Source organism: Amphibalanus amphitrite, unplaced genomic scaffold, assembly GCF_019059575.1.
Source record: "Amphibalanus amphitrite isolate SeventyFive unplaced genomic scaffold, NRLGWU_Aamphi_draft 000018F_arrow, whole genome shotgun sequence".
In the NCBI taxonomy this organism is placed as follows: domain Eukaryota; kingdom Metazoa; phylum Arthropoda; class Thecostraca; order Balanomorpha; family Balanidae; genus Amphibalanus; species Amphibalanus amphitrite.
In genome coordinates, this window is record NW_024881514.1 from 1,133,054 (window position 1) to 1,153,163 (window position 20,110).

At 49.2% G+C, this 20,110-nt stretch overlaps 1 protein-coding gene across 7 annotated transcripts in view; it reads right to left on the reverse strand.

Moving 5' to 3' along the window:
• Positions 1-277: 277 nt before the first annotated feature.
• LOC122388606 (quinone oxidoreductase-like) overlaps positions 278-20,110 on the reverse strand; it is a 40,753-nt gene continuing 20,920 nt past the window's right edge. For 3 of the 7 annotated variants that reach the window (XM_043379879.1, XM_043379907.1, XM_043379896.1), the window contains exons 2-10: positions 16,509-16,619; positions 16,176-16,322; positions 15,797-15,972; positions 14,848-14,936; positions 12,725-12,812; positions 12,291-12,414; positions 6,082-6,177; positions 4,530-4,622; positions 278-1,194 (exon numbers count right to left, since the gene is read on the reverse strand). In XM_043379879.1, coding sequence (XP_043235814.1) covers positions 1,126-1,194; positions 4,530-4,622; positions 6,082-6,177; positions 12,291-12,414; positions 12,725-12,812; positions 14,848-14,936; positions 15,797-15,972; positions 16,176-16,322; positions 16,509-16,619 — 993 coding nt within the window. In that variant the 3' untranslated portion in view covers positions 278-1,125. Of the gene's footprint in view, positions 1,195-4,529; positions 4,623-6,081; positions 6,178-12,290; positions 12,415-12,724; positions 12,813-14,847; positions 14,937-15,796; positions 15,973-16,175; positions 16,323-16,508; positions 16,620-16,954; positions 17,683-20,110 lie in introns of those variants that run through there. The other 4 variants (XR_006257840.1, XR_006257841.1, XM_043379886.1 and 1 more) reach the window with 3 other exon arrangements.

Consider the following 20,110-nt stretch of genomic DNA (forward strand, 5'->3'; position numbering starts at 1 on the left):
CATATGTGTCCACCGTAATAGATGTCCGAGAGTGTTGATGCGCTCGGGATAAGTGTCACTGATCACTGATCATTATCCCGGATAGTTGCCTATCCAGTATTGGTGCGTGTGTGTGGCTGTATTCAGAGAAGGAAGGTTGGAGAGTGCATAAGGTCGTGTTCAGAAGTGTGCGAACCATCAGTTAACGCATACATATGCGTACTGTGCGTACTTCTGTAGACTGTAGACATATTGTAACTGTATAATATTGGAGATATTGTATACATGACAGGTGCTGTCGAATTTGAATATAAATATATTTGCCCATCATTTCATCTCGCGTTGACGAATGTATGCATACAAATTCAACACGAACAATTGACACATTCCGAGTTTAACGGCGAAAAGCGTTCTATGCATCGTTTTATATTAAAAAAACGAGCAATAAAGTAAATCGGTTACCCTTCAAAGCATTGTTCGGGAGAGTAAAGTGTTAGCTGTTACAACGAAACACATCAATGAAGAAAATCAACAAAAACGTATGAGTATGCATAATGTGTTTCACTTTTCAAATACATCGCTCTAGAGCGATATCAATGCACAAATCAGTATCTACCGTGTTATTTGAGCACCCCCAAAACTAACGATCCTTCCTATGAAAACTAACTACCATTTCATCACTAAGGCACCTGCATCATTCCCTACCCCCTAGCTCCCGGCAGCGCATCTCGCTATGAGTAAAGTTAATTTGTTCGTCACGTCGTGTGCACTCCATGCCATTACCCAGCACATCGGTCGACAGAGAGGCACCTTTGATCATGGAAGCACATCGCATAGCATCTACATAGCAATTACCCAGCAGCTTCTCACCAGTGTGCGCACACAACCGCACTTTCCACTTCGCTTGGCGAGCTTTTACTGAGCACTCGGTCACACCTGGTGCTCTTGGAATGTCCCGAGTGGTGCTCTTGGAATGTGGTCCTTAGCGTCTATCTACCCTGTATAGCGTAAACCCATCCAAATATCCAAACATCCCCGTAACGAGACCCTGATTCGGCCCCTACTCCATGCATTACTAACACCCTGAGGGGACCCGGCCGACCACATCGCGGGACGATCAGCTGGCGTGCGGAGTCGGGCCGTCGACTACACCTCGAGGACGATATTTCCCCGGGCGCCGGCCGAGTTGATGATGTCCTCGTGCGCTCGGCCCGCCTGTAACCGGAGCACGACGTCAATGGAGGGGCGCGGACGCGCCCACAGGAGAGGGGGAGAGGGACGGAGGGAGAGGGAGAGGGAGGGAGAGAGAGGGAGGGAGAGAGAGAGAGAGAGAGAGAGAGAGAGCGTATGTGTGTGTGCATGATGACATTGAAAATAACTCAGAAATCTAATGTACATAAGCTACACTCGTAGGACGTTACGTCGCAGCTCACATTTCTTTCGCAAACCTCAGAGAATTAGTATTGCCGTCATGTGCACTGCTCAACAAAGATACAATATTGCCGTAACAAATGGCTCTCAGGGGACACATTTGCTGCAGAATATATCCCACGTGAACGGTTCTATACAACTAGACCTTTTTTCTGCGCTCAGGGGACTAATCACAGGAGATAAATATGCGCGGGCGAAAACAAAGAAAACCGTGTAAAAACGTAACAAAAAATGGAAAATTGAAGGAGGTTATTGCACATGTTCATCCTTCAGCAATCAGCATCACAGTCGTAGAGTTCAATGTTAACAAAAATCGATCAAATGCATTCGTACTCGAAGGAAGATTGAATGAGCAAAGTACCAACAGACCTATAGTTCATAACATGTTATAAACAGACATTCAAACTTGAAAGATTATTGGTTCGGATCATTCCACATATCTCAATTTATATTTTCTAGTCAGAAAAAAAGAAATATTATAAGCATGAGGAATGAAATCACCCGAATCTGCTGGTTTGCTTGCGTACATTTGTCTGTCACTCCACTCTGCAACCAACAACAGCATTCCGCCCGAGCTCCACGTCGTCCCCCTCCCCCCCCCCCCCGACGTCTCGGAATCAGTGTCGGTGTCGGAGGCCGCACGGGCCACAGCCGGCGCGGCTCGGATGATAGTCCCTCTGACAGGGACAAACACACCTGCCGGCTGCCACGGAGCTCGACCACACGGCCCGTCCTCAGAGACCACCCGTCCCCACCGCCCGTCCTGAGGGATGGCGCTAACGACGGAGTCGGCCGGGGCTCGTGGCTGGCGCACGGATGCCGTTGTGACACCCGTGGGACCGAGCGGGTGGGAGACGGGGTGGGCGGGACAAGATTCTTATAGATAGCGGGGGAGTGCACTACGTAGTAGGAGAAGCGCGATGGAGGTATAGGTGGGAACAGGGATAACGGCGCAGATACGGAAAGCAGGTTGTTGAAAAATGAAATATGGAAAACATCGACACAGTATCATGGGGTGAGATAGCATATCAAAATTGGAAGCGTGACCCTGGACCCCGGTGGTTTTGGGCGGTATTTGGCCGGCCAGTTTAGGAACCGGCTGGCGCCTGTACTATCACCTCTATATCGATCGGCGGTTTATCTTATCGCTCAGTGCCGGTATAAAAAGGACTGGCGCAGTGTGGCTATCAACGCGGGGGAAAAAGTCGCTCAGGACCGGGAAAATTCAGCTTCCTCGTACCACCTATAAGTAAAGTAATCTTGGTACCACCCACACCCAGGTCAGGCCTAAATACGCACAAGGCGCAGGACAGGCTATTTTTATCTCCCTTACAGAGCGTAACATAAAATATAGCATCCCGGAACATAAGGTATCGTTACTAAGATGCAAAGGGATGTAAAGTCAAGCGAAACCACCTTTTCACATACCTCGTGTAAAAGCGTAAAAGGCTCTGAATATTGATTGTAATGTCCTAAAACATTTACAGACGATAGCAGTTGGAACATTGGTATCTACAGACCACAAACGCAAATTTACTTCAGCGTCGCAGTCTGGAAGGTAAAATACTGTAGACGGAATTCGTTGCAGGCGGGCATAGAAGCAGTTGACAAGCTAGAATAACAAGGGTTCTCAGCACTACTGAGCACCTTCATTAGGGCACCAAAGGACCACTCAATACCCGTCGAATATCGGTCCCAAAGCTGAACAATGCAGGACGTTTGAGGCTTATCTCGCAGCGCAGCACGCGGTCCGTTGCGATACGACCCGGGCCTGGCCGGGAATCCCGATTCGAAGCACCTAATTAAGCCAGAATGGAGGCAAAAGCCAGCAGAATGACGGCCAGGAATTATTTGGCAGCACAAAAGAGCAGTCTCAGCATTGGACGAATATGAATAAACGTGCGAGAAAGATTCTGATATAAGTTGCTCTGAACAGAACAAAGATTATCAGCTTTCGTCGACACTATAAATTCATCTATGAAATGCGCACATAGCTGCAATTAGAGAAAACGTACGAAAATCGTGATTAAATTAGATCCGGCTGAGGCTAGAGATCAAGTTCTCAGAAGCACTCGCAACAGTCAACACAATACCGGTCATTCTCAGAAGCGCCAGAGGGATTCAACTAGCATCTGCAGCAGCAGCAGCCCGCGAGCGAGAAATCCTCCGAGCCGAACTGCTTCCGCCTAGAGAAAGCTTTATGCTAAGTGATGCAAAGTAGGTGTGACAGAGGCTCTTAACTAAGTGATTCTTAGAGTTGTTTGCAGGGCCAAATGTGAATCGTTCCAGCCCGCTGTTTAAGTTGGAGCAGCGCCGGGGGTTTCGAGTGACCACCAGTCACGTCCGGTCGGTAAAGTCTTGTCCGCGAGTCTGTCCGGTTGTCAGTAACGACCTGTCCGCCTGTCAGTGATGTCACTCAGTCTGTCATATCGCATCACTCAGTAAATGCCGTCAGGAGTGCCGTCAAAAGCCATCGCTAGCGATCGGAACACAATTATGACTGCTGTCGGATAGCCGTGCAGAAGAAATCTGAGCCTCATTCCTCACAGCCTACCGCCGCAGCCAATCGACTAGCCTCATGTAAGCATACTAATGCTTCGCACTGGACATGCCAAAAAGGCACAAACACAAAAGAATGCCGCCCATAGGCATGGTACGGACAGCCCGCACCACCCAATGCCATAGCCCCATTACGCGGCTAACTCAATAGCCAATCAGTGACAGGATAACACTAATAATACAATAACACCGCTAACTGCTAACTGGATCAGCGTCCGTCATGGTCCAATGAGCCGCAGGGGGGGGGGGGGGCTGCATCCGGAACGTGACAATGACCGGGCACCATCCATGCCTCTTTGATTATTCCCTGAAATTAGTTTGCGTGCTGGCTAGTCGTAGGTCCTGCATCTTCCCCGTTCTAGAGCGTAGATTTGATTTGCAAGTTGACATCTCATCTGTTACGGGGAAGATTTTGTCCAACGGGTCCCGAATCTCACTTGCTCCGGGGGTAGATTTTGTGGAACATGTCTCCGGTCTCGCTTGTTCCACGGGCAGGATCTGTCCGACAAGATCTGACCTGTTCCGGGGGTGAGTTTTGTCCGACAGGGCTCAGTTCTCACCTGTTCGAGGGGGTAGGTTTTGTCCACGATCGGCGTCATCCAGCCGGCCTCCAGACCCTCGCCGATACGGAGATCCAACTCCTCCCACTCCTCCTGAGGAGATGCAGATTCAGCCGGTTAGAGAAAGATGCAGAAAGGCGGCTCAGAGCGGCACATTATGAACGAGAATTAACAGCAATGAATCACGGAATAAATGTGGTCCCAGACGACATGCATAGTTTAAAACTGACCAGATAAGTTTGCAACCATTCTTCATCATAGCAAAACCTCATTAGTCATCAAAACTCAGAAAAAAAAATGTTCTACGATAGCATCGCTACTTTATAAGGCTTGATTGAACGTCATTGGATGCAAACAGCCAACACAGATCGCTCTCACCTAATGCAAAAGCGAAAACGGCCCGCTGCCACCTGACACAAACACCGACGCTGACCGCTGTCACCTGATGCTACAACCAGAAAGCCCACCCGGTCGCTGGCGACATATGAGCGCGGCTGCTGCTCTTTTGATGTGCTAACAGCATTTCCTGCGGGACTAAAAACGCATCAGCCCCGCCGCCCGGCTAGAATTTAATTCCAAATGAATATAATTTTGCGAATAGTGGTATTAGCCGGGAAAAAAAGCCACCGTGACATTGTTTTAAATTTACAATGGGGCAGTGCAACAAGGCTCTGAACGATTCCATCAGCAGTGCTGATTACAGAAAGTCGAACCGGGATAAGATAAGGCGTATTTTCGCTGCAATGCCAATCGAGCCGCGAAATGAAATCCCAGCGGCTCAGTAATTCTCCATTTCGCCTTTGGTCCCGGTTTCCATGCCAAGTATAGCCTGCGCCCGGGTCTCCGGCCGAACCATTCCAATATAGCTTGGCGTCTGGCGCCGGTCCCGTTTCCGACGTGCGAGCGAACGGCTCGGTAATGCCGCCATAGACAGCAGTTACGGCATCCGGCGTTACTGCCCGGACCGGGCGAACCGCGCGGCCGCCGCGGTCAGCTCATGGGCAGCTAGCTCGGCGGCCAGTGACCGGGGGGGGGGGGGGTTGGTGAGAGCTCAGAAGTCAGAACACGATCGACCAATGTGTGTCGACGACTATGGGCCTGAATATCAACTGAACAATTTATCAATTCGTCAAAAAAAAAAAAAAAAACGCTCCAAAACTGAAAGAGAGTAGTTCCTCAAATGTCTTTGGCTCTAACTAGCACCCACGTTAACGTTCCGCTCCCGGAGACCGTCTCCAACATGCCCTGACCGGCCTCTCTGAACAGACTGGGTCGGCCGGCAGAGGTCACGGAATGGTCTCACGGAGTCTGCTCCGGCCACGAGCAGCGCCAACGAGGCCGCCAGGAGTGGTAGGGTGCCCACGGACCAGTGACCACGCGGTGACCGAACGGACGTGACCGGGCAGAGGTCAACAGGGTCACACAATGGAGCGTCTGTGGCAGTCGTCGTGTGGGCAGGGGACGGTCGGAGCCCGGAGGCGTGAGGGGTGATGACCTCTGACACCGGCGGGGAGGAACTGTCAGAGGGGTTGAGAGGTGACGACCTACCTACCTTAGTGACGGCGGCCAGTGCGCAGCCCATGATGCTGGTCTCGGGACCCATGGTGAGCCGCGGGTCGATCTGGATGCTCCCCCGTGAGCCGATAACCTGGAAAGCAACCGAGACACAGTCTGAGAAAGGACACAGTCGGCCATGGGATGTGACATTACCGTACGAGATGGAACGCTACGGGTCGCTTTACTTCGTAGCACCCGGACACTCCACTCCGGTCGCAGATCCGGGAGTGAGCGACGAAAATGCAGTGTGTGGGACGGCACAGAGCCGACATACAGCCATTACGTAAACGGTAAACCCTGCACACGAGGAAACACAACGATCATCACCGTAAAATTATCACACCTGACGAAAACCAGAGTTAGCAAACATTGCATGTTCAATAGATAGCATGTTACTAGGTCGTTCAAAAAGTTCTCGGCCTAGGCCAGATACACTTTCGGGACAAACCTTATTTCACCTCAGCCTTCAACATAGTTCCCTTTGCGTGCCTCAGCCAGAGCCCAGCGGTCCTGCAGCATACAGATGCTCTTGCTGAAGAACTCTTCCTCAACTCCTTCAAATCAATGTATCACTGACCTCTTTAGCTCTTCATCGTCGTGAAAACGCTGTCCACGAAGTCGTTTCTTCAGAGCTGGGAACAACCAGAAGTCGCTTGGGGCGAGACCTGGGCTGTGGAGTGGGTGATTCAGCTGGTGGAAGCCGCATTCTTGCACAGCATCCTGAGCAACGTGAGACCTGTGCACCGGAGCGTTATCGTGCAGCAGCAGAACGCCCCGACGCAGCTTCCCTCGACGCTTCTGCTTCACTGCAGCGCGCAGCTTCTTCAAGAGCTTGGCATAATAAGCACCTGTGATAGTCTGCTTGTGTGCGAGAAAGTCAACCAGCAGTACACCATGGACATCCCAGAACACAGTGAGCATGATCCTGCCAGCAGAAGATTTTGCTCGTTACCGACATGGCCTTGGAGACCCTGGATGACGCCATTCCTTTGCTTCAGCCTGGGTTTCGGGATCGTAGTGGTGCATCCAAGACTCATCACCAGTGGCTAGGCGATCAAAGAAGTGCTCTTCGGCCTCCAGCATCGGAAGAAGCTCATTTGAACATGCCCTATGGTCAGCGCGCCTGATGGTCGTCAGCATTCTGGGCACCCATCTACTGCAGACCTTACTCATACCAAGCCTTTTGTGGATAATGGTTAAAACCGATCCCGATGAAATGCGCAGATCTTCGGCTATCTGCCGAACAGTTATTCTGCGATCAGCCATGATCCGCATTTTCACAGCGTCAACGTTCTCTTCGGTGATGGCCGGAAATGGGAGGCCTTCTCGTGGATCATCGTCAAGAGGCTGCCGGCCCCGCTTGAAGTCCGCTGCCCACTTCTTGATAGTGCTGTGCGAAGGTGATGAGTCACCATACACCTTGGTTAGCTCATCAATAATCTCAGTCAGGGGCTTCCCCTTCTTTACCAAAAATTTAATGACCGCTCTGTATTCAATTTTCTCTATTACTTTTTGATCGCCCGACCTGCAACTAAACCAGAGGACCGGTGTCATGCGTTAGTCATTGCACAGGAACGAAAACAGCACATTTTACTCACAAAACATGCCTTTACCTCGGGGCAAAAGGAGAACTCCGTACGAAATGTGGAAGTAGGGTAGGCCGAGAACTTTTTGAACGACCTAGTATTTCTACAGATTATATGAGGAGGCAAATGTCCGAGAGCCATGCACCATACATTTGTCTGTGGTATGTGCGTCCTTTCCTTCATCTAGTTCCACCATCAGCTTTGATGCGGCAGTTTCGATATTCGATCCGCCTTATAAGAGGTGGCCACGGGGAGATTTTCATCCGATTACCTTATCCTCACTGAGTGAATCCTTAAGAGTGGCAGCGAGGCAGGAAATGGGCTCTCGAGAAGACGTTATCGAAAGGAACCATTTGGAAATACATATACAAAATCAGTCTAAGACTGATAAAAAAATGAGAAAACGAGCCAGTTATCGAGATGACGAGAAATTCAAGAGTTGAGAAATATCAGGCAACAATCCTACAAGTGTGAAAAATATAAACGCAGCGACTTTTCATTATTCGCAATATAAAATACGTGGCCGCATTATTTGTGTATTTCGCTTTGATTCATCTCGTTCCACTTCAGGTCACCTCAAAAGTAATAACGGAGATGAAAGGCTGGAGGCAGCGCCTCACCATAGTTGCATCTCCCATTTCATTTTTCTCAGCTGCCTCGGAATTCGGTGGCAGCCGGGAATGAAGCATCAGATTTTGCCGTGCAAATGGAAGAATAAAAGATGAAAAGAAACATCCCAGCGCTTCCAGCGCGGCGGCGCGTTTTATTCTATTACAGTTGACGGGTTGGCCGTCCGCTCTGACCTCCCAGTTTGACCACAGACCAATCAACCGCAACTGATTCTCTGAATGGAGCAATCATCCGGCACCGGGTCGACGGCCAACTCCTCGCAAAGTTCCGGCGAACTCGCCGCCGTGAGCCATGACGGACGACGATCATCCCGACCTGACTCGGGTAGCCGGGGTCAAATCCCGGCCTCTGCCGCCGCCGACAGAGAAGTGCGCGTTCTTGGGTCAGACCTCCGCCGCTGCCGGCTCGCTCTAAGGTCCGAGTCCGACCCCCGCCGCTGCTGCCAGGGGATCAGCGCAGCTTTGCGAAAAGGCGCCCAGCTGGGCGTTAGAAGCGGAGCGGCTCCTGGGAAGACAGGCGGTCTGTTGTGTTATTCCGAGGCGGGATAGGCGCGGGATCATGGGATATGAGACGGAGATCTGCCTTGTGTGACGGAGAGCGTTCAGTGTACGAGGAAGATCATGGTAATGTATGCAGGTCGAAGGTATCCGTTCAAACATTAATAAATGATGGAACAGAATTTAAATATATTTCTGAAGGATGGCACAACAATAGGTACTTGTGGAAGACTTACTTAAAAACGCATCAGCTCGGAGTTCCGTATAAAATGTCTAACAATCAGTGTTTCGCTGAACACACTGTTAATTACGGTTCATCAGTCTCATTCGTGTAAGCTCAAGTGGTCTTTTGCTTCCTGTTCTTTTGAACTCTAGCACGGCGTAGAAACTATCAGGTGACATCAATTACGGTTATAACGGCTGCCTGTGGATTTTCTTCCACCCGAGTTCAGTTGATATTAGCTGAATCGGACACCGGCCAGCGGTTACAGGTGGCGGACGAAACGAGCACAAATATAGCGTTCGCACAAGAAACGTGCGGTTGAGAAATATCAACCGCCCACGACATCCGAGCTATATCTGTGGCAAAACAGACATCTACAGGGTGGACAAAAAAGGATGGAAACATTTTAAACTTGATAAAACATGTATCATTGCATGCATGTGACTGGGAATGATACCAAACAAGAGTACATTTCGTGGAAATTCATAATGGCATCACTCTCATACGCTTTCTCTCGTTTTCAGTCTCTCACAGCAGATGTTCGAAGTGACCACCTTCGCGAGACAGGCACAGAGCGACCAGCCTGGCTGCTGACACGATAGCCCGCTTGTATGGCTCACACAGCCTTGCTGATCGCTCTTTTCAGTTCAGAGGCTTTCTGGACCTTTCTTGTAGACCTGGCCCTTGAGATGACCCCACAGTAAAACATCCATAGGGGTCAGGTCGGATGAGCAGGTAGGCCAGTTTCGACTGGCACCGCGGGATATCAGCCGGTCACCGAAGTGGCTTTCGATGCACTTGAGCGTTGTTTTTGCGATGTGAGGAGGCGCACCGTCTTGCTGGAACCACATAAGGTCTATGATGAGGCTGCCATGCTTCGTTTGGACTCGCTCTCAGAACTTCCTCAGCGCCGCCTGGTATGCGCTGTTGATTGACGGTCACGGTGTCGCCGCTCCCTTCCTCGATCCAAAGTGGACCCACGATTCATTTTCCGCTGAGGGCACACCATTTCGGTGACCTTGCTGCTGTGCAGTGACTTCTTTATCATCTCATCTCAAGGGCCAGGTCTACAAGGAAGGTCTCTGTGACCTGAAGAGAGCGATCACCAAGACTGTGTGAGCCATACCAGCGAACATGTGTCGTCGGGCTATCGCGTCAGCCACCAGACCGGCCGCTCTGTGCCTGTCTCGCGAAGGCGGTCTCTTCGAACATTTGCTGTGAGAGACTGAAAACGAGAGAAAGCAGATGAGAGTGATGCCGTTATGAATTTCCACGAAATGTACTCTCGTTTGGTACCATTTACAGTCACATGCATGCAATAATGCATGTTTTATGCGAGTTCAAAATGTTTCCATCCTTTTTGGTCCACCCTGATTGTCGGATGTTGTGAATATGATATGCCTCCGAGCTTCATATCAAGTATTAGGCCGATGGCTAAAAATAATTATGATAAGATTCAATCGTGGTATCGACCGTGTAAACTGAGACCTGCGTTGTCAGATGTCGCTGTTATAAACACAGTGCTCGGATTGCCGTGCGTCGATGGAGCAGCGATGGCTAAAACAGCAACAATCCGGCATGGCAATCCGGCAGGGTTGGCATTTCTGCCGGCAAAAACTAGTTTATGCCATTTGCCGGTTTAAACCGGTTTTAACCGGCAAAAAGTGGCAAAAACTAAGAAGTATCACAATGCTATGCCTAGACATGAATTTGAACATGAAATATTTTAAGGGGAATTCGGTGAAAGCTTTATGCTTTCAAACAGAAGTGACATTGACCATTGAAATGCTTCATACTTAACTCAGAAACATTTTCATGGACTATCCATAAGGACTGGAGCTAGTAAGATGCCTTTTGGGGGTGACAAATGAGCCAGTGCAAGGGTGACTGGGTGAATCCTGCACAATCAGAAGTGCGAACGGGCATCGCCACTGATATGCGCACGACGGCACCGCACGGCACCCTACTTACCGTGGCCGCCTTACCCCACTCTCCCCTTATATGGAAATACATTCCGTTGTGGATGTCTACCGACATGCATACAGTTTAAGCAGGGATAAGTACCTAATGAGGCAACTTCAGAATGTTTAGTGCATCTATATAACTACCAGAAATACATTTGTACATTTCAAATACATTCCTAGCTAGGAAAGTTGTAGGTTTGGCCATCTGAGTTTTAGCCAGTTTTTGCCAGTTCTTGCCACCAGAGTTTCTGCCAGCCGGTTTAAACCGGTTAAAACCACTGGCAAAAACCAGTTTTTGCCACCCCCTGCCAACCCTGCAATCCGGTTTACTAATTATTTGTGTACGATCACCGAACCATGCTTTCCCACGGACAACGTGCCGATACCGGCCAAATGCCGACAAAACCACCGAATCGATCAGACCTTTTTGCGACACCATTAGTGGTAGAATCCTTCATCCACCGATCACCGACTACAATCAAAACAGCGCGCGGCCGACTCACCCACACATACCTGGCTACTCGAGCACTTCGGGACGCGGATAAATTGATTTTCCGCGTCGGTACGAACGCAGAGAAAAGCAAATCCAACTCCCACAGACCAGCCGCACGGCGTGCTGATGTCCCATCGATCGGACCCAGGTCGGAGGTGCCACTTACGATGACCCGATCACCAGTGTCCCAAAATTACATTTTGGCTTGGGTGTCAGAGGGGGATATTCCTCACAGTAAAGCGGGCTGAGAGTGGAAAATTGCAAGCTTCATGAAAAAGGGTGAAAATCAGGGATCATCAATTTGCATGTGAGTGTTACAGGATGTGGGAACTGGGAGTTGTTTTTACTAGAGGATTGAAGAAAATATGGAGGAAGTTAAAAGCCAACCACCAAAGGTACACATTACATGCAGATGCTCGTTACGGGTAAAATTGGGAGTGAAAAATTGCTCTGGAAAATTGGAGGTGAGAGTGGAAAACCATTTTCATTTGGATGTCATTTCCCACCCAAACTGGCAAATTTTGGGACACTGCCGATCACAGATTGGAGGTGCCACTTACGACGGACCGGTTTGAGATAAGAGCTGCTACTTACGATGAACCGAGCCAGATTGAAGGTGTTATTCACAATGCCCTTCTTTCAAGTCTAAGCTGCTACTTACCACGAACGAGCCTCAAATGAGAGGTGCTTTCTTACCATGAGATGGTCTAAGACAAATTTTGCCGCTAGTCTACAGGTGCAATCAACGATAAAAGGTCCCAGATTTAAAGCGCCTTTTACAATAATTCCACCTAAAGGAGGTGTTACTTACAACGACCCTGCCCCTGAAGCGCAAGAGCGTCAGGTCGGTCGCCAGATTCACGTTGGCCAGCATCTCCAGAATTACGTCAACTCCTCCATTGGACGCTGCCAGAATTTCCTGGGTGTAACCGGGCCTAAAACATAAAACAGGAACGGTAGCATTAGAAGGTAATGGTATATTAGATCTAAAGTAAAAACATAGCTTGTGCGAGTGACCACCAAATCGCACACACATTTGTCCAAGCAGCACTCATTCCACGATTTAACTGCAGTTGAGGTTCCTAATCGAACTGAGCTCTGTACAGGCCTATTGTATCGGTTGATTCGTTTAAAGCAGCTACGTTTGCAACTAGATAGATGATTACGGCAAAAGAAAACATTCGGTTGCCAGATTAATTCCCTACTGCTTCAGAGCTTTAGCACGGACGTATCATTTCCACCTACGTCCTGTGGTTGAAGACGTGCTCGGCTCCCTGTTCCTGGACGAGCTTCATTCCCTCCTCGGTACCGGCTGTCCCCATCACCAGCATACCTGCAACAGAAGCCGGCGGGTTATCACAGCTGGCCGATATTTGAGACAGCAAAAGCAAGCACGGAAATCAATCGTGATGCTACTACTTCAACAAGAAAAAAACAGCATACCACATCAGGACCTCACCCAATCGCCATCCAAGTCTCTCGACCAAAACCGGTCGATCCGGCCCAGCCCATGCCCTCCCTACATGTCTCGGAGTCGATCCCATCCCGTTTCCAGTCCGTGTCAACACAAACATTTCCGCTGCCGGAGCGGCCCCCTCGGTCGTCGCGGTCTTCCCTCGGTGGGACCCGGGCGACATTTCCACAGTCAGAGCCGTCCGCCCGACGCCGCCGCCACCGCCGCGCCGCCTCTTATCGCGCGGATAGATGGCGACTTTTATGGCGGCGAAATGCCAATAGAGCCGGCCGGCGCGCGTGTTGACAATGCTCCCGGTTTGGAACGGTGGTGGGCCAGAGCGCAGGTCAACGCTAATGGTAAATCACGAGCGACATTTGCGCCATCGGGGAATGGCCGACGCTTAACCCGCGCCCCGTAGGGGGGGGGGGGCCGAAACGGCCCCCCCTGTCCTTTTCGGTCGATATCTCCTAAACGGCTGGAGATATCGCCACCAAACTTTCAGGACCCCTCCGGGCATCAATTTTACACATTGTGACCAAAAATTTTTCCAGAGGCTATGATAGGTTGGCCACAAATGACGTCAGAGTGACGTCATGTTCTGTCATTTTCGACCGAAAAAAGACCTTCGCGAGAAGACCTGTCAGGACTACAGCTTTGAAGATACAGAAAAATGATCAGACATAAAAGGTGTAGAATTGACAGGGCTACAAAACTGCTATCTCGAATTTTTGAAATTTATGAGTTTTGACCCCCAAAAATCAAAAAAGCATTTTTTTGGATATATTCGCCAAAAAATCCAAAAAGTTTTTTAAATTTCGGAAAAACCGGAATATATGTGATAGTACCTACCGTCTTCTACCTACATACCAAATTTCAGATCGATACCTCGTTTTTTGGCCAAGTTATAGCGAAAAAACTGTTCAAAAATGATGACGTCAAATTTTCAAACTCAATTTTTGGCAATTCTAGAACTCGTAGAGCAAAACGAAGACCACCATTAGACTCCCCGTGACGAGCTGCATCGAATCGATACCCATTTTATGCAAAAATATCAACTTTGAAATTTGACCTAATTTGACCTGACCTTGACCTGACCTTTACAAAAACGTGACCTAGGCTGGCCCCAAAGGCTGCCTAACCCACATAATCGCATTTGTCATGTAAAATGGACCATAAAACATGTATCACACGACACATTCATATTGTGACCCCCGGTGACCTGACCTCGCTGTGACCTGACCTGGTATCAGTGACCTCAGATAGCAAGGTATGTGTTTGACGAACAATGTACCATCGATGGTTTTCAATAAATTGCCAATCTACTCGCTTTCACAGCACATTTCTTGAATTGCCTGTGAACGGTGAAAATCTGAGCTTTGACCTGACCTGTGACGTCATCGGTTTGACCTAGGTCAATGAAATTTGGTCACAAGGTAGTTCCCGGGTGGGGCTATCGAACGCCGTTTGAATTTTGAAAATCGGCCGGTAACTTTCCGAGATCTTAGGGGGGGGGGGGCCGAAACGGCTCCCCCCCCCCCTACGGGTGGTAGGGTCCGCCGGTAGCCCTACGGGGCGCGGGTTAAGTAAATGGGTGCTGAATAATTGATGGTAGCCGTGTTGAAACCTTTGTAAGTTACAAAGGTTTCAACGCGACTACCGACCACACAACAATACGACACTGGTTACAAATTATAGCTAGTATACTCTCCCAAAAGTCACACCACTCTCGCTCTCTTCCCTCTTCCCCTTCTGGTCAGTTACCCCGACAGTACGAGCTCAAGTGTCTCGTGTGGGTGAGTTCAGACTCGCACTGGCGTTAGTGCCATGTCTACATGATGTGAGGCTCGTAAGTGAGTAACTGTGAGTTATGTAGAGTAGATCAGGCACCCCGTCCCCGCAATGAGACCCATACCATGGTGTCTGGCGATCTGCACCGCGGCCAGGCCGACTGCTCCGCTGGCTCCATGGACAAGCACCCGGCTGCCGCGGCCGGCGGCGGCCCTGTCGACAGAATAGATGTCAGAGCGAGTCATATGGGGTGACAGGGGAAACATGGGGCTAGTCACGGGAAACACTGGCAGGGAGAGGGGTGCTGGGGAGTTCGTTACCAGCCTCGACCGTTTGTGAGAGGGAGATGTATTACTTCTGGTAGAATAAAGAGCAGACGCATAACGACACTGACTCCAGAGGTGATCTGATCAATGAGGGTGGGTGAGAAGTTCAGAGTCACAGTCACATCCACTCGATTCCAGGAATCGCCGCAACGGCATTTGTCCGCGCTTTACACTCATCACTATCCCCCATCCTCGCCTCTAGCCTGCTCATCACTCGGCTAGAGTGGATGCCATTTAACTGAAGTCGCAGAGTCTCTGAAATTCGCCTGTGCACTGTTTACAAGCCCCAAAAGTAATTTTAAGTTCCGAGCATAAAAATCGCCGCAGTACTCCAGTTTGTGACGCTAGTCACAAAGGTTTAATAAAACCGTCTACCAGCCTCATATAAATACAGAAGTTCCTTAAAATCCTGTTGTTGACAAGGCACTGCTCGCAAACCGATGCTAAATACCATCCGCAGAGCCATCTAGCGAGACAGGTGACAAACAGTGCAGCTCACCGTACACTCTTATTCGCCCGCAAGGTAACAAATGAGTGATGAGCATTAGGGGTGGGCTAAGTAAGGAGCTTGTTACTACGCCTACAAGCCAGTAAATTAGATGCCACATCAAACCAGCCCCTGTAAACGTTGCCCCTTGTCCGTTACCCTTAGCTATCGTCGTGCCAGGTCCGTTCCCCTCGTTTCACATCGGCTAACCAGGTATCACGCCGCGCCCTGCCACTCCCCCGCAGTGTCACGCCGGTTACCTCTGCATGAGCGCGTGCCAGGCGGTGAAGTAGGGGATGCCGACGCCGGCACCCTGCTGGAACGTGAGCCGGTCGGGCAGCGGTCGCACGCACGAGGCCGGGGCCACCGTGCAGCTGGCGTAGGTGCCCGAGGGGCCGCCGTCCGGGCCGCGGCACAGGAACACGCGCTGGCCCACCTGTTCATGCATGAGGGAAGGGAGTTTGTCTTCGATCAATAAAAATAAAGTCGTTCTGCGTGCCAGCAAGTAGCAGCTGTCATTCTGTTTCACCAGTCTGGCTAACACACTGCAAGGTCAGAAGATGTTTAAATAGGTACAGTTTCAATCGATTGGTAACTTCTGCGCACCATGGAACACGAACAATCATGACAGTCACTGACCTGAAGCCCGTTGACGTCCTCTCCGACCTGGAGCACCTTTCCGGCTCCGTCCGAGCCGGGGATGTAGGGCAGCGGGTGCTCGCGCGCCCCGGCACGGATGTACGTCTCCACGGGGTTCACACCGACGCTGGCGATACCAACCAGCACCTGCCGAGCACGGGAACATGCGACTGAAACGCTGGGGCGCTTCGTTTGTAGAGCGGGGCTAAAGCGGTATACATGTGCCGAGTGTGGCGGAAGATGGTTGGGGCAGAAAAAGACGACATGGCCCATGCTTTTGTAAAAGTGTTCAAAGCGGCTAATTGCAGTACGGCAGTGCGGCTAACTGCTCACCTGGTTAGGCGCTGTGATTTCAGGCGCAACTACTTCGGCCGAGTATTTGAGCACTTCCGGTCCACCGAATTCGAACACCTGGATAGCCCTCATGATGCGCCTCACTGCTGCCTACAAGAGAGGCAAGTGGTTATTTATCAGATTACTTTGCTACTCATTAGGCAGGCACCCAAATACAGAAGCTAAAACGATTTGTGAATATGACATGCATTAGAATGCAATTCAGCGTGACAATCTTCCATTAGTATGCGTTGAACATCAGCGAAGAGTCATTGCCAGTGACTGGAGTAATAGGTATGCGTTGAACTAAGATCACACACGGCATACCAAGCGGGATCAAAGCACTCCAAACGAAGATAAAGTAGGCAATTCAGGTCCCTTTAGTACCAGACACCCAGAGCGCTGACCGGAGGTAGCAGCACCACTACACTTATTCAGCTACCCACCGGACGTCCGTACGCGCGTCGCCAAACGTAGTACCCTGCCACCATACGTGTCTCAGTCACCTCTCAGCCGGCGACACCTCCCGGTCGGCCACTGCCGCCCCTGTGCGCGTGCGGTGAAGGTCGCCACCGATCAGACTACCAGGCAGCGGGCACACGGAGGGGGCTCTCAGTTTCCCCGCCCACTGTCCTTTGGAACCAGAGCCATCCGCTGGGGACGGCCGAGCAGAGAGGCTGTTCTGAAGTCGACCCAGCCCACACGATGTCACAGCTCCACAACAGACAGAAGACTGTAATGTTTTGGACCATGAGACGGCCAAAATGTGGCGATTTACAATAATGTATGTCGCATTGTCGCCCAATATCAGGCACAGGACGGCTGAAATTAGCCTTGCCATGTGACAGAAAATCTCACAGCCGTTTCAAGCCGGCCGTCCCTGAAACCATTCCGCCGCGGAACTATAAAGAGCAGAGCAGGCGTGGTTTGAGAATGGTCAGCAAAATATTACTTGAAAAGCAGTAGGTAAAAATACAATGATCACTAGAAGAAGTAATTATGCGCAATGATCATTAGAAGCAGTAATTAATCATTTGTTAAACATCCTTCTCGCATAATAGTTCTGGAACTGTTCATTTTACCCAACATTTAACTTTTTCTTTTATCATTTATTTCATGCCATTATTTCACCATCAAAGACACGGTGCAAGACAGCGAACATCTCACCTTTAATGGGGTTGGGAACTCGATTTTTTAAGAATGCATGAAAATGATCAAACTATTTTCACAGAATTTATGGTGCATACCATTGCCTCATAAAATCAATAAGCTGAGAGAAATGGGGGAAGAAAGATAGGAAACTTGTTTTGAAAAGTTCTTGAAAAAAGATGCTCTTGATGCTGTTACGTCACATGTCACCTTCTGCGGTCGACAAATAATGGCGCATCTGGCGCACCACAGATTACATGTTATATCAATGGGTGAAAGATGTTGTTTGCTTCACTCTGCCATTCGCGCTGTTTTTAACTTTAAATTATGCTAAAACATTTACGGATGAAATGTTCAGTGTCAAAAATTGATGTGTCTGCCGTGTACTATATTCCCACTTAACATGAGCGCGTGATAAACATTTTATGTACCTCGAATTTTCAAATGATAAAGATGATGAACCGGAGGATGCTGAAAAGCAAAAGCTCATTCCAATATTTGGACTACTTTGCGATTAAAATGTTTACATTCCTGTCATCTTATTGATCATTTATTTGTTCTTTTTTATGAAAATAACTTAAGGCGTTGAGAACCGAGGTAATTTCTATCTACCGTGCCTTAACTTACCAGCAACAGCAATCTATCTACGCCCTACGGTGGCAAGGGAGACTGTAAAAGAAGCGTAAGATGGATTCTAAACAATTCTTTTGTGATATACTGAAGGGCAAAGTGCAGAGAAGAGCGTACAAGTCCTGTTTTGTGCCAGGCTGTTGCAGTAGGACTTATGAAACTCCGAAAACGATTTTCGTTCATGTCCCGAACAACATTACCCTGAGGAGATGATCGTCTGCAATAGCAGGAAGAGCTGATTGCAAGTACTTTGAAATCCACTATCAAGTCGGTGCTATTGTTGTAATGATCACTGTGAGGTGAGATATTTTGTGCAAGGGCTGAGTGTAATGCCCAGGAAATGACCTCCATTCGCCCCCTGACCGGTCAGGGTTATAAAATTTGAGTGGATGGCGGTCCATTTGGGGTTCAGATGTCAATTGTATTTTGTTACTGTCAAACAATACATGTTATGCTGGCAGCGAATGTGTGTAACGTCGTTTTTCGAAACAGAAGTTAGAACTGTAACGGCAGAGTGCTTGCTGGTCTCATCGTAAGTATTGTAAGTGTTGTAAGCAAAAGCATTGTCAATATTGTAAGTATTGTGAGCATTGATGTATGGTAGATATCACCTCACATGATCTCGGCTCAGATAACCCTCTCCGGTGTCCCTGTCAGTAAATGGCACCTGGATCATTACAGATAAGATAATTTGTCATAATTCTTAAAGAATTGGGTGGTTTTGACTCGTTTACTCGAGGTGCAGGTCGCATTTCAATACTTTTCCATAGGCTTGCAATGTAAAGGTCACGACTCTGACCTAACCTCAGGTCACAGATAAAAAATTCTGAGATATACAAACGACACATACTGCAGGTACTGTTTTGAAGACTTGATGAGAGGAAATAACTTCGTGAAAAACTCAAGCTCTGACGTGTTTGCAAACTTTTCTGAGGTGGGGTCAACAAACCCGCTCTGGTTACCTGAGCTGACCTGACCCGGCATTTTTTTTTTTTTGCTGAGATGTGCGCAATGAGCATTTAGGAAAAGTCACCAAATATGAGCTTAATGTCTCGCGGCGTTTGGCAATTGTACAAGAAAATCCTGAAAGGTCTCCCCGTCCGAAATAGGGTTAATGTGTATATGAAGAGTTGCAGATGCCAAACATACCCAGATCTAAGACTGCAGTTCCCAGCGCCGCTGCAACGTTTTTAAAACAAACATACATAGGACATACAAACATGTTTATTTGCATCTGTTTTGGATAATAGCAACTCATGGCACCATCACCCGCGATAACTGTTAGGATTTGAGATATATTTTTATTTAGGCCATTAGTTTGGCTGTAATGTTTATTAATATTAGTTGGGCGGAGTTTGGTAGTTTTTTATTTAACTTGTGGTATGTTGTGCTGATTGCGGGTTGTTCAAACCTTTCAAATGTAAGGACCTTATTGAACTCAACCCTACCCCTACACTACCCTTCATACGACTGGACGCTTTCCAAGCCCACAAGCATCACGACGCCGAGATGGAATGTAGCCGAGAAATCACCCTCGCCATCTGCTCTAGAGCTAATCGTGTGGGGCGGCGTGTGGGGCGCTGCTTAGCCTATGGGGGTGCACTTCTAGTGGATGGGGGACGGGGGTGCACCTGCACCCCTTTCATATGGAAAGTTACTTCCCTGATTACAGCTCCCCGTATTGCACCTAATCAGGGAACGGCCAGCAAACGAAGGAACTATTTCTGGATGACAGGCGAATAACCGCTCACGCAAGGAGCGGAGCTCCGCCCCGTCCAAAGTGGCCAACAAAGCAGAGACAGAGGCAGCATCACATCTTCCAT